General features: G+C 43.9%; 1 protein-coding gene across 1 annotated transcript; it reads right to left on the reverse strand.

The window, feature by feature from the left end:
• Nucleotides 1-199: 199 nt before the first annotated feature.
• Nucleotides 200-18,431, reverse strand: Lap3 (leucine aminopeptidase 3). Its single transcript, XM_051174073.1, has 13 exons — nucleotides 18,290-18,431; nucleotides 16,492-16,607; nucleotides 14,895-14,949; nucleotides 14,393-14,498; nucleotides 13,229-13,388; nucleotides 11,632-11,796; nucleotides 8,687-8,845; nucleotides 7,386-7,510; nucleotides 5,982-6,070; nucleotides 5,100-5,202; nucleotides 2,957-3,036; nucleotides 1,185-1,294; nucleotides 200-583 (listed from the first exon to the last, which is right to left on the reverse strand). The coding sequence occupies exons 1-13, from the start codon at nucleotides 18,389-18,391 to the stop codon at nucleotides 394-396; spliced, it is 1,560 nt and encodes a 519-aa protein (XP_051030030.1). The 5' UTR covers nucleotides 18,392-18,431; the 3' UTR covers nucleotides 200-393.
• Between the last annotated feature and the right edge of the window lie 248 nt (nucleotides 18,432-18,679).

Consider the following 18,679-nt stretch of genomic DNA (forward strand, 5'->3'; position numbering starts at 1 on the left):
CCTGCCTCTGGATATGCTGCCAAAGAAGGAAAATGTGTAAAGCTTGTGAATGAACCAGCAGCCAGCACTGCCAGCTCTCCCAGCTTAACTGCTGAATCAGGATTCTAAGAGAAGTGAAGGAAACTACAAGTAAATTGGAAAAGTTTACTTACTGTTATCTTATAAAAGTAATATGGCTCACAAATACATATTATTATATGATGTTTTATTGGTTTACTTCACAATATAAAATTTAGATTTTCATGACTCAAGCATACTAAAATAATTTTGAAAATTAAAATGAAAAAAGAACACCATTCATTTTTTATTTTAAAAGATTTTCATTCATTCAAAAATATTTTGAAGCCCAAATAGTCAATTCAAGACACATGGAGAAATTTCTTAGTGATCAAACTAAGAGCTGTCTTTACTGAAGCGAAGTAAGAACTCAATCAGGGTCCTTGTGGGCCGCCCACTCATGCCTTTCCGCAGGTAGGGAACCTCGTCTTTGTTGGTCATCACACCTGCTATGTCTAAATGTGCCCACTTGGAATGAGTCACAAACTCGCGCAGGAATGCAGCGGCTGTACATGCACCTGCAGATCTGAAGAGAAAGGCAGAAAAGAGTTTCTTCACCTCGTACAAGCCTCATAGGCTGAGCTCCACCTCTGGAACTGACATACATATGGAAAAGGACAACCTATTCCACAAAGCTGTCGTCTAACCTCCACATACATGCATGCTACAGGGCCACCCATACCCAATGAATGCTTTTTAAAACTAACAGTACATTTGTGCTGGCTAGGTCTACTACCAAAAAGGAAAAGCTAAGTTCATGTAACCTATTAAGAAATTAACAGAGAAACCAATTCCAGAATATTTGTTTTTAGATAATGGCTTTCTGGGATAAATGACAAATTCTAGATTACTTTTCTGTATAATTACAGAAATAATTCAAGAATTATTCATTAATTCCTATAGTTCCCATCACTTTTTCTTGTCACTTGCTTAAAATAACTTCTAAATTTGAAAATGTCTAACATTAAGAGGGCCTGCTAGAGAAATACATAGTACATCAGTAGGCTCAGAAGCACTGCATTGGAAGGGAACTGGTTGGTGTTAAAATCTGTAAGAAGAAGGAGGCTCAGGCCAGTGTGGCAGAGCCTAGGATGACTGGGTAGAGACGTTTAGATCATTTTACATACCGGTATTTTCCAATGTTATTGACATCAGCAAGCTGGCAGTCCACAACTTGTCTTGTATAATGCTCGAAGAGAGGCATCCTCCAGACTCGGTCACCAGAGTCTATGCTGGCCTAAAGAAGACAGTATGAGTGTAAGGGTAGAAACTCTAGTTTGATGACTGAAGGAAAGAGCTGTTGTAGCCTATGACTGCAAAGCAGGGCTGTGAAAATGATGTCTAAGAAGAATGCTTTGGGTCACTAAAAGATTCATTTCAGAATTAGGAAACAGGAATATTGCAAAATAATGCACACATCTGTAGAACATTTAGTAAAGGCTCAATTTGAACCTGTAGGCTTTGTGGGCTTAGCTAGGGTGGAAGATTCTGAACAGCCTGGTTGGTCTGCTGGAGACATGCATGCCAGGCCTCCATCACTGAAGACCAGGTCCTGATATAAGATGACATCTTCTATGCCTTGCCCAGCCTCTCACTTGCTTACACTAACCAAGCTTTAGAGCACCACCCAGCCACAGTGATAACAACTCCTCCATCAGAAGGTATAGGCTCTAGGGAGAGCCAGACAAGTAGCCGCTTTACTTTACTCATTTTTAGAAGTCAAAAATGAAGCTTCAGAGTGAAAGGCCAAAAAAATAGCAGGAGAACCTGTCATTTTAGAACCTAAGTACATATCAGATGATTGCCACCTCTGGGAAGACAGACTATGGGCTACTGATGGTTGACTTAATTATGCCTGTGAACACGTCATTTTAGTTAGGAAAATAAATAACTTGAAAAGTCAAGTGTTGTGTGTGCCATGATGATAGAGGGACACTGGGTAGTGTGGGAGGCCAGGAGAGGTTCCTGGCTCAGCCTTCAGGAGAGGCTGAGAGTGAACATTATAAACAGAAAGGCAGGGAAGGCGGGAAGCACTGTCAAGTGAAAAATAAATCAAGGACCTTAAATAAACCTCACAAATGTATTCATGGACTGTGTGTCTATTGCCTATGGTGAGCTGCCATTAACTGGTTGTGAAAGGGTCCCTGAGCTGCCAAGCAGACCCGTGGAGCATGACAGACATGGCTGTCAGCAGACGTGGAACAGACAAGTTTTACCATGAGCACTCTGAGCGTGTATCGGGACAGAAACTAACACTGTTCAAAGAGGAGGACAAAGCAAACCGCTAGCAAAAGAGCCGAAGCAGGACAGTCACATAAACGAGCCAGAAGAGAAGATATCACAGAAACCAAGGACTGGGGACACCAAGGAATCACTGTCACCTGCTGACTAGAAACAGACTAGGTTAGGCCAATAGTGGTACTAGCAGGTGCAAGCCAGCAGCAGTGAGTGACAGGAGAATGTGTAATGGGGAAGCAGGGATGGAAAGGGCACAGAGCACAGCAGTGAAGGGACTCCTCACCACTGACTCACTCAGCAGGGGAGCTGTGCTTACAATGCTCAATCCACACACAGTCACTGCAAGGCCATTCTTTCTCAAAGCTGGCCTCATACTCTGCAAGTCAGGGATTATCAGTCACAGCCATGTAATTTGTCAGTTGTTTTAACATCATTCTGAGGCTACAGGGACAGGGCAGTGGTGTCAGACCCATAATTTTAAGAATATCTTTAGAAAACCCAAAGCCACTGAATCAAGTTTACTGCTATGACCTATTTCCAATTCAACCCAAGGCAACACAACAGGTAGAAAATCTCTACTTTAACACAGGGCTCAAACAAGCATATTATTCAAAGGCCACAACAATTACTATCTCTCTAACTCATGAGTATATAGACCTACCTCAAAGAGTTTGTTCCACAGCCAGGATGAATTGGTAAAGACTCCAGTGGCGCCTGACCCTAGGGCTATGTCCATGGCACCTGTAAGACATTCCAGGGTCAGCGCCAGTCTCTCAAGGCCAGGAGGTTCCTGTTACTTAGACCACAACTGTGGTCTCTAAGTCTGTAAATGGCTCCTTCATTACAAAATGTAGATAGGCTTGGGAAACTGAAACTGTCACTGCTATAGCTGGTTATGCCTCGACAACTAGAATTCCCCTTTATTGTGGAAAATGCAGAAAAGGAAATGATATCAATTATCATCAACAATCCCATCCCAGGATAATTGTCACTTATTTTTGATAGTTCTTTCTAGAGTTCTACACAGCTAAGAATATGACCTCACTGTATGTCCTACATTCTTAGCCATCAGCACATTCTTGGCACACAGCAGGAGCTAAATGCACACTGACTGTCATTCATTTGGCATCAACTATATATATCAGGTACTACAGCAGGCAGTAATTATTCGATGCCTCCTCTGAGCATCTCTGTGGGATATGTGTGCCATGTTTTAGTCATTCATTTTAATACCTTATTTTTAAAGTTGGTAGGTTTTGATAATACTCATTTGTCCTCAAACATTTTCTATTAAGCTTATGAATATTCCCATCAGTTTTTAAATTTCTCATAAAAAGGATAAAAAGTAATTATAAACAATAGAAAATGATAGGCATAAATATTTAATGTAATTTAAGAGGATTTCATAATACATATTTTACATTACTGTTTTCTAGAACTCTAGAGCTAACGTCAGTTGCAGACCCAGCAATACTAAGTGACCCTTAATGACAAGCACAGTACAACTGGCCAGCATTAATTATCACAGTGGCTCTAGGTCACCCATCTCTATCACTGCCCCTACCTTGTTCTGGATGCCCCTTGAAGCTGAGTTTTTAGAAACTGAATAGGGAGACCAAAAGCTACAGAAATAATATAATGCCTACTTAAAAACATTTGTGAAACTGCCATAATGAAACTGTATTTGTATGCCAGCTTTAAAAATTAATTAAAAAGGGCAGACTTCCAAAAATTAGAAATAAAAAGGAATTCTTAGTAAAGTACTGTGTACTGTTATTACAGCCACATATGAAAGGAACATGAAATGACTTCTGCTACAGTAAAAAGGTTTTCAAAACTCAGGAAAGAGGAAACTGAAGGACACAAAATTATCTGAATTTTAATCTCAAAAGAAGTGCATACAAATTCCTAGGGAGAGATTTTGGACGGAAGACTATTTGTTTTGGAATTGTGCAACAAGCCACCATCCGTTTCCCCCAAGAAATCTCTTCACTCTCTCCAGAGCTTCTATATCAAGGCCTGCTTTCAAGGAATGCCTTCAAGGAGCTCGGAGTTCCTTCCAGACCTCACAAATGTGAAGCAATGAGAACTGTCCTCAAGGGCTGATGCTGGAGGCCAGGTATAGGCAGTAAATAGTGTTATACCCAAGGTGGTCCAAAGCCAGGGTTTTCTTTGCATACCTATCACACTGCTGTGTGTCCATTAAACAGACCTGGCCACCACCATGTTTTCTTTACAATAGTTTAGAAAATCGATGGGATACAGATAGATTATGATAAATATGTTAAAAAATGCCTCTGACTTTGAAATGTATCAATATTTTCAGATTTGTATTATGTGGCAATCAAAACAAACAAACCCCCCCCCCTCTCTCTAGCTCCCTCTCTCACTCTCTCATTTAAATCTGACTGAGCTGATTTGAATGATTTGTTAAATTGCTACTGGTGAACCAGAAAGATAGAAAGATGGCCTCGTGCTTGATAGCAAGTCTGACAATCTAACTCCGATCCCCAACACCCACAGAGTGGAGGGAAATCAAATCATACAAGTTATCCTCTGACCTCCACACATACACTGTGGCATATGTTCACATGACAAAATAATGTTTTTAGTAACTTTGGAATGCTTTAATGAAATAGAACTAATATTGAGAAAGTTTTGTAACCACAGAGGCAATTCCTTTGGTGAAGGATCTCTGAATGTAAGTGGAGTGAACCAAACTTCAGCAAAAGAACACCCAGAGTACAGTGTGTGCACTGCACCCGAGATTCCCTTCAGACATGAGGGGGAAGATGTGGCTTGACCTGTTAAGGTGGCAGCATTGATGATGACCTTGGGATTGAAGGTGTGTGCATAACAGAGTGCATCGGCCAGGATGAGCCTCCCCTCAGCGTCCGTGTTATCAACCTACAAAGAAGATCAGAAAGAGAAATGGTCAGACGACCTAAGGAATGAATATGAAATCCAGACACAATAGCATTTGATTTGAAAGTGGGAAAAGGTCAGGGTGACATCTGTCATAAGCTAGTAAAAAGAGGAACATATCTAACCTGGAGTGTGATGCAGGAAGTCCCTGCCCTAGCTAATGACACCACAGTGAATGCTGTTAACAAGAGGAAAACTGGGAAAAGAAAGCTGAAAGAGTCAGGCTGAGCGTGCAGCAAGCCTTAAACACCAAACAAAACAGACCTTAAGGAAGTTAAAACTAAATGGCAGCCTAGAACTCCAGGCTCAAAACTCTTAAAACTCTGGCAACCCTTTCTAGCCCTATTTCTATCCTTCAGAAAAGGCCCCAGTGTACAAGTGTATATTTGTGTTCCACAGATGCCAGAGTACAGAGCCCAAGTGTAGCGTCATGTTTTCCAATTGAAATCTAACACGAGAAAAAAAGTTAATCATGGCACAAGACTTAGAAAATAACCCATGCTTTACTGGTTTGCCATGCTCTGCAGGCCAGGCCGAACATTTGTGATTTGTATGTATAGCACCATTAGTGGGAAATACAACAGGGGATGAAAAAACACCCAAAAAATTTACAACAAAAACAACTGTACTTTGCATGCAAAGGTTCTTAGCACTAAAAACATCACCCTGGCCCCACATTCATGGCATGCTGCGGTTGTGTGGCCAAGACAGGGGTCCTGGAGAAATGCCCGACGGCATGTTTTGTTGTCCCCTTCACAAACCTGAATGGTCTTCCCGTTCCTGGCTCTGACAACATCCCCTGGTTTGTTGGCCTTGCCGCTAGGCATGTTTTCACAAAGAGGGGCCAAACCTATTGAGAAAACATAAAAAAGAATACTAGACCATGCTTGACTCAAAAATAACTTCCAAGATACAAGCTTCACTTTCACAACTGACAAAACTTGGTATCACAAATGGCACAACTGAGGTCAGCAGGAACATGTGTAGCATGGTGTAACCGATTCTAAACCAGAAGAAATAAGTGCAAGTTATAGAACATCACAACTACCTGGACCTTTCAGCTGCCAATGTCATAAAGGAAAGAAAGGAGAAGGAATGGGTGGGGTGTGGAGGGCTTTTGGCAGGAAAAGTAAAGGAACATGACAACCAAATGCAATGTGCTATCTTTGCTAGAGACCTACACTTTAAAACTAAATATGGGCTAAAGAGATGGCTCAGAGTTAAGAGTGAACACTGCTCTTCCAGTGGACCTGAGTTTGATTCCCAGCACCCAGCCTATGACTTCAGTGTCAGAGGCTCTGATGCAATCTTCTGGCCTCCATGGGCACCTGCATTTACATGTCCATAGAACCACACACTGACACACATAAATACACATAATTAAAAAATTAACCCTTAGAAAATACAAATATCAACAAAATGAACTTTTTTTGGACTATTGGGAAACTTATTAGGCTACTGCATAGATTCTTTTGAAATGTAACTATTACCATTACATAGAATGTTTTTTCTTGGGAGATATGTTAAAAGTACTTGAGAGGCAGAAACATGTTGAAATGTCAGCATGTTGACTTCTAATAATCATGTTTTAACAAAAGGACTGATTACAGAACAAAAAGACTATGATTCTGGAATGGCTGGGTAAGGGAGATTCCAGACAGATTTAAAGTACCATTTTACTACCCCACACAATGGATGAAACCCAACTCCCTCTTCCTCTTAATCTTGGTATCAGCAATGCTATAAACTCCCAGCACTGCTTCTGGAGGTTCACATGTGTAATACCAGGAAACCCTGTGTACTAACTGATTATTCTGTGTTAGGAAACTAATCAAGCACAGTCCTGTGAGGCATTCGGTAAATGAGCCAGAGATGATGTCCTCCACTCCAGCTGCTTAGTTTTTCGTGCTGGAGTAAAAGTACAAACGTGACATATATGCTCCTGATGGCTAACCACTTTTGACCAAGTAAAACAAATCAATACAAAACACATTTAACTCAGTCACTGCAGACAGAAAACAATTAATACAGCCAAACATTTTCTGCTTGATGAAAGGCTACTTTAAAATGTCGTTTTTAGAAGGAAGGAAATGGTTTGATGTTCCAGTTTTGCCACCTGACTAGATTTTGGAGGCATTTCAAAGTACAACCCTTATCCTACTCACCTATGATGTTAATAGGCAAGTTGAGCTTTGCTGCAGACACAATGGCCGAGCATATTGTTGCAGCTCCTCCCATGTCAGCCCGCATGAGGTCCATATTTGCAGAAGCCTTGATGGAGATGCCTCCACTATATGGAAAAGGAGACAGTGTGAAACAATAATAACAGCAAAGTTGAAAGCCCAAATCACTTTCTTAGAAACAAAGACATGGTCAGTGAGATGACTGAAGATAAAGGTGCCTGCTGCCAAGCGTGATGACCTGTGTTCAATTCCCTGACCTACATGCTGGAAGGAGAGAACTGATTCCTCTGACTTCTATATGACTGCTGTAGCACTTGGGTCTTCACATGCATACACACCTTAAGTAAAATATATAAATAAATAATAAATCCCATGTGGTGCTGTATGCCTGCAATCCGGAATTCAAGAGGCTAAAGCAGGGTTCCAACTCTGAGACCAGACTGGGTAACATAGCAAGACTGCCTCACAATAAAATAAAGTCCCATAGAAACTCAGAGCCCACTACCACTAAAGCACCGCACCCCTGCCAAAAAAAAAGTCAAATTTCTAAACGGGTCATCAGGATTACCTCAATGTTATAGTCTTTACAAATATAAAAAATAATTCCAGAAATATGGGTAACTGAGGCCTTCCGTTTGGATGAAACTTGACCAGGTGCCACAGCAAACATCATCATAGAAAACCAACCCACCTAAGATCCATCTCTGCTTTCTATCAGTGACACCTGATACCCAAAGATTGTCTTTGAGGGAAAAAAACTTTTATGACTTCATTAACCCATGAAACTGGAAGGCATTAGCTATTAAGGAAAGCTGACAAGCTCCCATAACACTGGAGCATTCCTCTCAAGTATGCAGGACAGAAGGGTAACAGCTCTTCTGACACCTGCTGGTGGCAGATGGCTACTGAACGAGAAAAGGGCATAAGGAAGGTATCTATGTGTGATGTGCGTGCATTTTTGTGTAGGGCATGCTTGCATGTGTGCAGACACGACAAGCACTTTACCCATTGAACCATCTCCCCAACCCACTGACTTTGAACAAATAATTTCTGAACTGTGGTCTCCTCACCTGTTGGTCACAGAAGCTCTCAGGGATAAGATCAGGACCATGATATATAAAATTCCTAATTATCTTTGGCATACATGAGCATTACAATTCAAAGCCAGAAGCACGACATGTTTCCTATAATGTCCATGACCTGATCAAACCCCATGCTTATGAATCACACCATACATGCACAGCATTCACTAAGATAGAGAGCACAGACACCCCAAGAAGTACCTGTCAAAGGTAATTCCCTTTCCCACAAACACCAGGGGTGCTTCCGTTGCATTGGGGCTGCCTGTGTAGTGGATTTCCAAGAAGACTGGTGGTTCTTCAGACCCCTTGGCCACACTTAGGAACGAGCCCATTTCTTGTTCCTCTATCCAAGACTTGGGTCTAAGGGCAGAAAGAGAGAAAGGGAAAGATACAGTTATATATTCCAAAAGAACTTAGAAAAATTTCAACAGTATGCTAAAAATATACAACACACAAGTTATTCAAAATGCTGAAGAGGACCTGCAAGGGCACTTGCTTGGTATGCACAGGCCAGGGGCTCCATCCCCCAACATCAGGGGAAAACACTGGACAAAGGCTGAAGGCGCCAGTGATCAGAGCCTACTGTGTGCTTCTGTCTACTCACAGGCACAAACAAGACTTGACTCTGGGGATTCTTCAACTGAAAAATGAGATCAGGCACTCCCCTATCAAGAATTACACAACTACTCAGAGAACTTATTCATAACTAATGCAGTCAGGTAAACAGTGTTTAGTCAATAAGTAACAGTCCTCCCCAACCTACTCAGGTGTTTCTGTTTAAATTTGAAAATGAAATTTGAAATTAGCAAGGCTGTGGGTCAACAAAGGGAGATTTAAAGATTGGTAAGGCATTCCGCTTTATTTTTATTTTACTAATAATGACACAGACAAAAACTCATTAAAGCTATCCTACACCAACAGGAATAAAATATCCTGTATCTTTGTTTATCTTTCAACACTGGCAAACCATTTCTAAAGCTCCAAGTGTAATTTGAGATGTCTCAACGGGAAAACTACTTAGTTCTCAATAAACACAGGTTCAGTGCAGGTAACATGAACCTCCACCTCAGTGTTAAACTAGAACTCACAGGACATACTGCGATTCTTTCTAGGGTGAGCAGTAAGAGTTCTGTGTTGGTTTCTAGTCTGTACTGCCAGACAGATCAACACCAACCAGATCCAAGGACTACTCTTATACTTGCCTACCCATTTAGTCAGGCTGTCACACTAAAATTCCCATCATTATTTCAAAGGGAAACCCGAAACAAATTTTATCAAAAGAAACAGGGCAGTACCCTGTAGGCATTTCTAATCCTAAGCTTAGGACTTGGTGTTTTATTGCTTTCTTACCCTCCTGGAAGAACTGTATTTCTTTGATGCAGACCCACCTATCATGGACAGACAGGGTGTGGTGCAGCCACATCACAGCATGAGTCACAGACTGCCCATGCATCTTGCTGGTCTCTGAACTCTTCTTCCCTCTGCTCACCCACAAGCCTTGTTCCCCAAGGTGCTACTGCACACCTCACCTGAAGCCTGCTCTGTTAACATTTAAAGTGACCTTTAGGACTCTGCCATTTTCACTCACAGCCCTGCCTGCTCCTGCTCTTGCAAACCTTATGCTTTCCCTGACCTGGCAGCATCACCACTACTCACTGACAACAGAGTACTGGTATCTCCTTCTGAGACAGGACAATGCTCTAGAGTCTACCCACATACTCACACTCAACACACAGAAACTACTCAGGAGTGCCCTGTTGTAACACATTATTTTTGTCTTCATTCTGTCTAAATACAGCCTTTCCTTAAAACAAACAAACCCACCCCTCTAATCACAATTAAGGGCTGAAGAATGCCCTTGTATTAAAAGATCCCTTGAGAAACAGCTTCGAAAATAAAATAAAACAAGTATCTGTTAATTTATTTTAGTAAGAAGCCCCCCAAAATCTCAAACTTGGGTGTTTAACAGGTTGAAGAGAATTTTCAAAAGGGAAATGAAAACTAGAGGAATTAAACTTCAAGTCCCATCATCCAGCACTGACAAGCACTTGGGAGGCCTGGGAATGCCTCCTCACAAATGTAGCCAAGGTCATGGGCAGATGGGTTCTCGCCCTATACCTAGTCAATACTCTGCATTCTTCACTTGCATCATAAACAGAAATGTAGAAAGGATAACACATCAAAACATGTAAGCTCCTTAAATGTTAACCAGGGAATCAGGGGCTGGAGAGAGGGCTTAAAGAGGTTAAGAGTACTGGCTGCTCTTCCAGAGGACCGAGATTCAATTCCTAGCTCCTATATAGTGGCGCATAATTGACTATAACTCCAATTCCTGGGGATTCAACACCCTCTTCTGATCTTGGGTATGATGCACACACACACAGTACACAGACATACATGCAGGCTAAATACCCACACACATAAAATTATTTTTTAAAAAAAATTTAACCAGTTACCATGTGACCTAGGAATTCAACTCCTAAATCTTTACTCAAGAGAAATGAAATATATAGTATGCAAATTATGTCTTAACCAAATGAATTTTAAAAACCTCACACAATACAATATGAAGTCATGAAACTCTATTAAAGGTGAGCAGGAGAAAAAGCACTCAATGCAACTCTGTAGCTCTATCTGACTTTGTACATAGATGCTACCGGGCTCAATTTACTCCTCTGAACATAGAGTTCAATTTTAGGTTCTCCCTTGTGTCAGAGTTTCTATTGCTGAGATAAGACACCACAGCTATAAGCAACTTAGAAAGAGAAGTTTATTTCATCTTACACTTCTAGGCAGTAGTCCATCCCCAAGAGAAGTCAGGGAAGGAACCTGGAGGCAGGATCTGATGCCAAAGTCATGGAGGGATGCTGCTTACTACCAACTCATCATAGCTTGCTCAATTTGCTTTCTTATAGAACCCAGGACCACCAGCTCTGGGAAGGTACCACCCACAGTGAGCTAGGCCCACCCACATCAATTGTGAATTGAGAAAATACACCACAGGTTTACAGTATGATAGGGGCATTTTTGTTTCAGTTGAGGTTCCCTCTTCCAAAATGACTCTAGCGTGTGTCAAACTGACCTAAAACCAAATAGCACACACTGTCCTTTTGGCTGTATGTCCCATGAGTCTTATCATAAATTACCTGATATGGACCTCTGTTTTACTACTGGCACTTTTGAGAGATTTTTCAATAATTTCAGCGAATCTGGTTGGTGTCATCTCATTGGCTGGAGACTCCATCAGCTGGCGGGCCAAGTTCTGCCCAGAAGCAAAGAGGACCCCTCTCTCCCAGGCTTCCTGATCGCCACTGTGGAAGAAATGAGTTATTCTAAAGCAACATCAAGCACACTGACCTTCCCGCTGCCAAGTAGGTACTTATCTTAAAACAAAATCAAGATTATAAACAAAGAATGATTGCACAAGACCAAGATCCATTCTGTGAGCAGAAAACAGGCCCCACTGAAGAAGCAGGAGAGATCTGGCTAAGCAGTTAGCGTCAAGGATCTCCCCTGAATAATTAAAAATGTGTAGAGGGGGGGGCTTAGTTGCATATTTGTAAACACATATGCAAAGGTTATGCAGAGTTTCCTCCCTAGAGTCCAGACTACTACAAAGAGATGGCAATCCTGAGTACTAGCTGTGAGTTCAGTATGCAGCAGATATGCAGATGTGGAGTTGTAGGATCTGCAGCCTCACTGTGCCAGGATAAAGGCTCTAAATTCCAACCCACAGGACAGCAAGGATTAGCTTTACCAGAGAATGCAGTAAGGTGAATGTTGCATGGTCCTAGCTCTTTGACAGCAGTTAATGTGGCAACATGGAGATAGGCAAAACAACAGCTGGCACCTCAGACCACTCACCATGTGCCACCCACTTGGCATACTTTATCTGTGGATTATCATACAAACCATGGTGTCAACCAGGAATGGTAGCATGTGCCTGCATTTGTAGCACTGCTGAGGCTGAGGCAGCAAGACTGTGAGTTCAAGGCTACTCTAAGGCTACATGGTGAGACCCTCTCTCAAAACACAGAACTCTACACTATGATTACAACTCTCCTACACGAATGAAGAAAGAAATACAGATTTGGGTCACCTAAATTAGGTTATCCCAAGTAAGTGACAGAGACAGAATTCAAATGCACAGGTTGACTGGCTGGTGAACCTTCATTCCCAAGTACTCTGTAACAGATGCTAACCACTGTTCTATGCCAAGAGCAACCCACTGGCCTCATGGCTCCTGGAACTGAACATCTCTTATTGTCTATTCCTGATAGTGGAGACCTGTTCCTTCAAAACTAGAATAGGGCTGGAATAGTTATGGTCAATTATCTTCTGAAAGTGGCTCCCTTCATGGGTCATAAAGACAAAGATGGAATAATCTCATCGGTGTAGATCTAACATTTAGCATAATGGCAGGAGATGTGAGTTCAATGGGAAGTATTTGGATTAAAGCTCACTAGGATATTGTCAAGTCCTCCCTCCTTCTAGGGAAGAGTCAACATTGTGAATGCTTCTTAGTAACCAGTGAGCACATCTTAGTAACCATCGAGCACAGAGGATTCTTAGGGGCCACAGAGGAATCAACATGGCAGAGCTGGGGGACAATTATCTCACTGTAAAGAGGGCTGAGGCAGTAGGTAGGACAGACAGAGGCACACAGCACTGCTGGACACTGGGAAGCAGGCATGATGTCAGAGTGCATGGGATGTCACCCGTAATTCCGGTCTCCTTCATCACCTTCCATAGAGCTTCGCTGACACCGCCACCTTCTTTTTCTGCTTTAGGTCATCAAACTCATAGAGACCAAGCACGGCTCCTTCTGCAGCAGCCTGAGCATCTCCACAGGGATCCACCTCCACTGAAGGCAGCTCCAGGTCTTGAACCTGCCTGCATCCCGCTTCAGAATGACAGCAGAAACAGAAAAGTGAGTCAGCACAAAGCAGGCACAAGCTGGTGTGCCAGGCGAACAGAACTGGCAACTGATGGTTCTGGTTCTAAATTTTCATTTCCGCTTTCATTCAGTGTGGATGGGTATGTGCCTCACAGGCAGAGCTGAGGACAGAGGTCACAGGCACAACTCCTCACAAATGGGGACGCCCTCAGGGTGAGGCAGGTATTACTAGTAGCATTTCTGAAGCACTGGAGTTTGCTGTTAAAGCTTTCCTACTGCCAGATTAAAGGGACCAAGAAACGATGACACTGACTTTATATCCAGGAGACTGAGCAAAGACCATCATTAACAGCATTTATTTAGAGTGTGTCAGCAAAAAAAAACTCTCAAATAAAAGTTAGGAATACCTACTTAACTCTGAAAGTAAACTTAATGAGCATTTATGATATACCCAGGGACAAGGATTAGTTAAACAAATTACTGCTGCCTCAGAGTGTTTCTCCAAGTGCATTTGGGGCAGTTGCCTGTGGGAAAGGCTCTCCTTGCTGCTAAGCAACAAAGTGACTCAATGGCATTGACCTCAATTCCCCCAACCCACCTATGAAACCCACTGGGACAGACCTGTGCACTTTGCTAGCAATAAGTGTCCTACATTCTGCTCCTGTTTTCTTCTGATTTGTAAATATGACAATTCCATGTTATCTAAAAGTTGGGCAATGCCACAGTTACATTACAAAATGGAAAAGCATCTACAAATCAGACATAATATCTGATAGAACACAGTTTTAAGAACAAATGGTAGCAAACCTCCCAACAGCAAACAGAAATGCTAAAAATAAAAATGCCATGAGCTAGCCTCTTTACCTAGCTAAGGTCCGGCATATTCATATAAACTGAACTTGTTGAGCCACTGCATGTGAGCATGTGGCGAATGGACAAAGAGAAGGAAGACTGTCTCTAGGAAGGGACCCCTGAGAGCGCCAGCCATTAAACGTAAAGAGCAAGCGAACCTGCAACAGCAGCTCTGATGTTTTCTTTGCCTTCGTTCCAGTTCTCCTGGTCATCAACGCCGGCCGATCTCTTGCCAAGGCCGACCACCACCACACTGGGGAAGTCCTGGTCCACAAACACACCTAGTTAACCACTTCAGATCCTTTAAACAGCCCCTTTCCAAAGGGGAATGACAGAGGGAGATAGCTACCACACAGCCACCCTAAGTTCAGCAAGGAGGAGCCCGGTGTGCTGGTAAGTACAACAGATGTGGCAGGCAGAGTGAGGGTAATGCTCTAAATAACTCTGCGTGAGGGGTGGTCTTCCTCCAAATTGATGAAAACAAGCTACTTTGAGACAGCCATTCCCTTTTATGATCATAAGGAATGCGTCTGCTTAACATAGGAATGACACTGTAAGGCTAGACACAAAAGTTCTAGCATGACGAGGCAGCCACAGCAATGGGCACATGGGAAGTCTCAATATGGATTTTGCCAGATGAATATGACTTTCATTCCATACCTCATGCAGACCATAGAAGGTTCGGGTTTTGCCTGCCTTCAGAGGAGGTCCAGATCTAAAGCAAGAGGAAATGGGTGTTTTAAACATTACAGTTTGTGCTGGTCTCTTGGTAAATGACCTAAGCATTAGTAAGACACCCTAGCTAACTGTTCCAATTCTGTCCTTCACTTATCACCTTTACGAAATTCATACAGACCAGACTCATCAGATGCATCACTCCTACCTCAAAAAGTACAGGACCAATTTCTAAGTTAGACGGGACAGGAACATCAGTTTAGAAACAACAGGGAAGCCAGGTGAGGTGCCTCATTCCTGTAATACCAGAACTTGAGAGGCTGCGAAGGGACTGCCATGAGTTTGAGGCCAACCTGGATGATACAGTGAGTTTGGTTCAGTATACACTAGGAAATGTGGCCATGTCTTTTTTTTTTTTTTTTTAAAGCAATGTTATGGATGGGCAAGGGGGTCTTAGCATTGGATGGAGACTGTACTAAGTGATGGAAACCTTTCTAATAAAAGAACCAACACCAAAGTGAAAACTAGAATGGAGACCAAAGTGGTTGACTTGACAGCACGGTCTCCAGCTTAGGTGTTTCCCACTTGCATGAGGGACATGGCAGTTTCTAAACAACAACAACAAAATGGACTCTACGGTAGCCAGGGGCTCAGGCTGTAGCCCATGGTAACCCTGCAGAAAGACCCATGCATTCTGGACTCTTTACAGGTCAACTTCTGGATTAATGATTTAAGGTACATATGCAGGGCTACCAACCAAGAGGAGGTAAAAGTCCTATACTATCAGATATTACTATAAATATCAGGTGACACCTGGTATACTACAGTCTACAACCTGAGTAGCAGGTGTTAGTTATAGGGGCTTATGTTGCTCTATTTCTGCCAAATATGGCCAGCAACTCTAAAGTTTCCCTACTTCCTCCAGGACTTTGCTAATCTAGGAGAGGTCAAATCTCAGATCCTCCCCAGACCAGCTGGATTTCAGGCTGTATTCTTGCTAATCAGATGATCCACTTGTACTTTAACATTTGAAAAGCCATCAAAGTCCAGCCATGCAATAAAAGGGCAGGACCTTAGGCAGTTGTTAAACTAGTTGAAAGACATTTAGGGGCTGGTGCTAGACAGGAAGGCAGGAATTGTGAACCCAAGCCTAGGAAGTGGGCTGAGGAAATTGGTTTCTTTCTGCATCCCTGTCAATGCTGCACAGTAAGTTTGTGATATGGCTAGAAACCATGTGATTTCCCAGAACCCACTGACATTGAAACAACTGCTCAGCTTCTTCCTGAACCTATTTTCACTTCCAGAGAACCAGCTAGCGGGAGCTCCATTAACTTTACCTGACACACAGAGAAGAATCTCTTTCAATCTTGGGGCCTTTAACAACTGGAACCCTACCCTGTGCCATGGCTCACACATTTAATCCCAGCATTCCAGAGAATGCAGTGGGTGGATCTCTATGAGTTTGACGCCAGCCACCTTGGTCTACATAGTTCCAGGACAGCCAGAGCTATATAGTGAGACCCTGTCTCACAAAATCGACAAACACAGACACAAAAAGAACCCCAAATATAGTAATACTTACATGTTCAACATTTCTCTCAGCTTTCCAGCCACCAACGTATTAAAATTCTCTGCTGCACTTGTAAACTGTGGTGTGTCGCCATCTTTGTCTTTGGAATAAATTCCCAAAACAAGACCCTGAGGAAATTAAGAAAGAGGAATACAATCAGAGTGCATCCCTTAGAAGGCTATGAGTGCCCAAACTCTAGCAGGGGCAAACAAATTCCATTAAAAGTGTGTCTTCCCCAAGGGAACAAGAACAGAGGCAAACAGCAGAGCAGCAGTCCCTACTTCAGCAACTAAAATCCCTGCCAGGGCAACACTGGACCCTGGGGTATGTGAGACATTGGGCCCAACCCCAAACACGAAAAGCACTTGTTACAGATACACTGTCTCAAGGTTACAGTCCTTTTAAATACTTTGTGTTTTGACTATGACCAGTCACTGGGTTGGCCGCAGGACTTCCTGCCTTCAGAAGTGTCGGGGGAATGCTCAGAAAACCTGAGATTTTTGGAGCACTTCACATTTCAGGTTAGGATGCACCCATTGTCTAGAAAGTAGCCTGTCAATCAGGGAGGGCAGGGAGGGCAGAAGCAGGAACTCCTGCGAGGCACTTAGTGATGTGACCCTTTCTTTATCTCCCTTGCAAGTGAAAGAAAGATGCAAAACTGCTTTTGCATGGCCATCCATGACTTAAAATACTGTTTCCCATGCTGGGCAGTGGTGCCGCAGGACCTTAATCCCAAGCACCCAGGAGGCAGAGGGATTGAATCACACAGCCAAGGTGGACTTCTGTGAGTTCAAGGCCAGAACTATATACAGAGAAACCCTGTCTCGGAAAAAAATCTGAAACCTAGTTCCTAGCTCCTGGGTAGTAAAATTTTGACAATGCACATGCCTTCTTGCTGGCCTCCTTGGTCCTTTCCAAAATCCCCAAGTACTCGGGGCACATAGTGCCGCATGTTTCTGCCTTCCTTGGCACTGTAACCATCAGGTTCTAGCTTTCCCAAAATTGTTCACTCCTGGGATTCCAGGAGACCAAGCTGAGGGTGTCCACAGTTACTGGGCAGATGGGTCACAGAGTTGGAAACCGCCAGGTGTCAGCCTAATCCCTCTGCTATCTGTTACACCTGAAGGGGACCAGAGCCCAAGCCCATCTGAAACATTCTTCCCTCGCCAGGTCCTCAAAGCAAGACGCTTTCCTATGAGCCAGCACCCTTCCAGACCCTTCACATCTAAAAGTGTCCTTCACAGTTTCTCACAGCCCAGCTAGAGGAAGAGGACGCTCTTTCAATTTCAAGACGACCTCTTGGACAAAGCCCTCTTCCCTAGAAAGGCACTGCTATTCTCCAGAAATCCAATCCAGCTGCTCACTCCCCCGGGGCCTTTTCTGACATTTCACTTCGGGTGGGGCTACTCTGGAACCTTAGCCGACTTTGGGACAATCCTGCCGCTATCCCTTCTCGGGTTTCGACAAGGATTCAAAGAATCGATGAGGTGGGCGCGTGTTCATTTTCGAGAGCTCAGTTGGATGATGGAGGACTGAGTGAAGACCGCTAAGTGGAGCGTGCGGTTGCGATCGGGCTTCCGAACACAGCACTGAGCAGGCAGGAGGAGAGGGTTAGCAAAAGGCACCGGCCGTCCTCGCCGCAGGCCGGGCTCGGGCTGGTGTCCCGCAAACTCTGGGAACTCTTCCCGTTTCAGCTCACTCACTTGTGCAACCCGGCGCGTCCGTCCCTGTGCGCGGCCTGGGCCAGCCCGGCCACCGCTCCGCCCGCGGCCAGGGACGCGCGGCCGCCCCGTGAGTCTCCGCCACTCACCTTCGTCATGTCTGCGGTGGAGAGACCCCGATCCCAGGCACGTCTCACTCCCAGGCGGCGGAGGGCGACTCGCGCGACGGCCGGAAGAGGCAGCAGAAACATCTCAGCTCGGCCCACGTCACCGCCCTCCGGGGAGAGCACGTGGCGCCGGGCAGGGCGCGCGCCCGGGGGCGGGGCCTCCGGGGTGTCGGGCCCGCGCCCGCAGAGAGGAACAGGTGCCGGGGCGGGGCTTTCGGCAACTGGGCGGAGTCGGCGTCGTGGGGCGTGGTTTCGGCGTGCTCAGAGGCCCGCGGGTCGGCGTGCGAGCAAGCGTGTGCTAGAAGCCCGAGAAAGTTGGTTTAAGACAGATTAATAGAAGTGAGTTTTTTTGTTTTTAAAACAAATTTGTGC

Source organism: Phodopus roborovskii, unplaced genomic scaffold (genome assembly GCF_943737965.1).
Source record: "Phodopus roborovskii unplaced genomic scaffold, PHOROB, whole genome shotgun sequence".
NCBI lineage: Eukaryota > Metazoa > Chordata > Mammalia > Rodentia > Cricetidae > Phodopus > Phodopus roborovskii.

What these genes read in the sequence shown, in the direction of transcription:
- Lap3 (XM_051174073.1), bottom strand. Translation starts at nt 18,391, where the DNA reads ATGTTTCTGCTGCCTCTTCCGGCCGTCGCGCGAGTCGCCCTCCGCCGC. An exon ending in CATCAGAGCTGCTGTTGCAG is followed by an intron (nt 13,389 to 14,392) that starts GTTCGCTTGCTC and finishes GTCATTCTGAAG; the next exon opens with CGGGATGCAGGCAGGTTCAA. An exon ending in AAGGGAATTACCTTTGACAG is followed by an intron (nt 7,511 to 8,686) that starts GTACTTCTTGGG and finishes TTTTCCATATAG; the next exon opens with TGGAGGCATCTCCATCAAGG.